The 2,926-nt window shown below is 48.7% G+C and overlaps 1 protein-coding gene across 1 annotated transcript in view; it reads left to right on the top strand.

Moving 5' to 3' along the window:
- The first annotated feature begins 118 nt into the window (after window positions 1-118).
- The window catches only part of AP2A1 (adaptor-related protein complex 2, alpha 1 subunit), a 27,012-nt gene continuing 24,204 nt past the window's right edge, over window positions 119-2,926 (top strand). Inside the window, exon 1 of the mRNA XM_010849713.1 lies at window positions 119-274. Within this exon, the coding sequence (XP_010848015.1) occupies window positions 119-274 (156 nt within the window). The remainder of the gene's footprint in view (window positions 275-2,926) is intronic.

Below are 2,926 nucleotides of genomic sequence, written 5' to 3' on the forward strand. Positions count from 1 at the left end.
TGGGGAAGAGATCTGGAAAGCTGGGGGGCATGGGGGGAAGCCTGGTTCCAGAGGGGTCATGAGTTGGGGAGCAGGACAGCCCTGAATCTGGAGCCCTCTCCCCTCTGACCACATCAACATGGGGACAGCCCTCACCAGCAGGAAGAATGGTCGTGACTATGGGAGGCCTGGCGCCAAGTCAGCTCCCAGCTCTTGGGAGCGGGTGTTGGTGTTTGGAGCTGCCAAGAGCTTCAGAGACTGTATCCGCACAGGCTCCGGGGTCAGCCAGGCTTCGGTTTGAGTTTGAGTGCTCCCTTCCCCTTGCCTTGTGACCTTGAATGAGGGACTTCACCTCTCAGTTTCCTCATCTGTCAGGAGGGGCTGCCGATGGCATCTTCCTGATGGGGTTGTGATGATAACTGAATGTGAGTGAAGCGTTTCACACATTCCAGGCACTAGATGTCTTGGCTCTTGTTTTTGTTACTTGGCCGAATCTGAGGAGCGGCCTCTGCAAGTGCCCAGTGATGATTTTAGAATTTAGCAGGTATGGGATGATCTGGCACATAGTAGGTGCTCAGCGAGCAAGAAGGGTGGACAAGTGGCAGAGGGAGGTTATGTTTGTTAGGAAAGGGGTGGAACATTGAGGGGTTGTGGGTTGTGGCGGGGGGCAGCTGTTAGAAGCAGGTGTGCATTGCCTCTGACACCTACCTTGTGACCCTTGGCAAGTCATTCAACCTCTTGAAGGCTCCCTTTTCTTGTCAGCTGACTCCATTGACCAGAACATCTTGCCTCTGAAGGTTCATTCATTCATTCTCATTTGACAAATGCTTTTTGATCACTCCAGTGTGCCAGACACTTCTAGGGACGAGAGCTACCACAGTGAACAGAAATTCCTGCCCCTTGGAGCATTCGTGCCAGGAGGGAGATTAAAATATAAACACAGAGAACTACAGATGATAACTAGTGCTGTGAAGAAAAATAAGGATGGGAAGAGGGGGGAGGGAACAGGATTGAGAAGGGGCAAGTGGTACAGATTTTGGAGGCAAGAGGGGTCCAGGCAGCGGAATGGCGTGTTCAAAGGTCCTGAGGTTGTAGCACACTTGGTGAGGGTTCAGATAAGAGCGAGGGGGCTTGTGTGGTTGGAGCCAAGCGAGGGAGGGTGGGAGAGGTGGGAGGTTTGGGCAGAGAAGGGATAGGGAGTGGGTACGGCTTTGTGGGCCATGGGGAGCACCTTGGCCTTTCTCTGAAGCAAGGGCGGCGGGAAGGTTTTGAGCATGGGAGGGACAGGACCTGATTGATGTTTTAAAATAGTTCCTTTGACTGCTGGATAGAGAATAGACCCAAGGAGGTAGGCATGGAAGCAGGGAAAGAATTAGGGGGCTGTTGCAGGCATCCCTGCACAAGATGGTGATTTACTCGACTGGGGTGGGAAGGAAACCGTGAGAAGTGTTTGGGTTAGAGATAGATCTTGGAGGATCTGCAAAGGGATTGGATGGCGGGGATGAGGAAGGAAAGAGAAAACAAGTGGGTGTCACCGCTGGACCCCAGTGGGAAGCCATAGGATGGGGGAGAGACTCCGACTTGGGGGCAGTGGAGATCGTTTAGCCAAAAGAATCAGGACTGGAGGATCAGGGTGCCCCTTGTCCTTGGTTTTCTCATCGAGTGTATGTTGAATGGCTGGTATGTTTCAAACCTTATCATGGGTGCCGGGAACACAGTGGTAGATAGGACAGACTTGTCTGTACCCCCATGAACCCAGAGGGAGACAGGAACTGCATAAAAATTGCAGCTGTCCATCTCCCAAACACTCGTATATGGATGTTTGTACAGCATCATTGATGATTGTTTGGGCCAGAGAGCCCAAACAAACCCAGATGTCCACAGCAGATGGATGGAAAAACAGAGTGTGGACGCCCACACGATGGAATATTATTCAGCCATCAAAAAGAATGAAGTACTGTGGAGGCTACAACATGGGTGAACCTGTAAAACACCATTTTAAGGGAAAGAAGCCAGACATAAAAGGCTACATATTGTAGGATTCCATTACATGACACGTGCAGAAGAAGCAAATCCAGAGAATCGGAAAGTAGTTGAGTGACTGCCTAGGGCGAGGGGGTGGTGGAATGTGGAGTGACTTCTAATGAGAACAGGGTTTCTTTAGGGGGTAATGAGAATGTTCTGGAGTTAGATGGTGGTGACAGATGGACAGCGCTGTGGATCTGCTAAAGAAGCCCTGAATGGCACTGCCGAGTGGTGAGCTGTGTGCTCTGTGAGTTGTAGCTCAAGTTTTCTTTAACTGAAGTACAGTTGATGTACAATATTGTGTTAGTTTCAGGTGTACAGCAAAGTGATTCGGTTACACATATATGTATTTTGTTCGCATATTCTCTTCCACTGTGGTTGAATATAGTTCCCTGTGCTATACAGCAAATCCTTTTATTTCATGTATGCCACTGTTTGATGATACATTAAATTTATTTTCTTTATGTAACATAAAGTCAGATCTAAATATATTACAAAGCATTCAGGGAGGTATATCTTGTTGCCCCTCAGAAAGTCACGTGAAATTTACTTTCAGAATTGATATTGACTTGTTTAAAAGCCCTATCCTGGCTCCTTTCTTGTTCTCATCAAAAATTTTATATGCATTATTTGTTTGGCTGCACTGGGTCTTGGTTGCAGCATGTGGAATCTAGTTCCCCAAATGGGGATTGAACCCAGGCCCTTTGCATTGGGAGCTTGGAGTTTTAGCCACTAGACCACCACGGAAGTCCCCCAATTTTTTTTTTTAAGTGGGAAAAAAATAGAATGTAGCTGCCCTAAGTCCAATGAGGGAGAGGGCCATGGTGTTGGGAGAACAGGAGCTGTCTTATTGCATTGCCCAGACAATGTGGAGGAGTTTAGCCAGGCCAGAGGAAGGGGAGGTGAGCTCTGAAGGCAGAAG

The sequence above is a fragment of the Bison bison genome, unplaced genomic scaffold, assembly GCF_000754665.1.
Source record: "Bison bison bison isolate TAMUID 2011002044 unplaced genomic scaffold, Bison_UMD1.0 scf7180017864285, whole genome shotgun sequence".
NCBI lineage: Eukaryota > Metazoa > Chordata > Mammalia > Artiodactyla > Bovidae > Bison > Bison bison.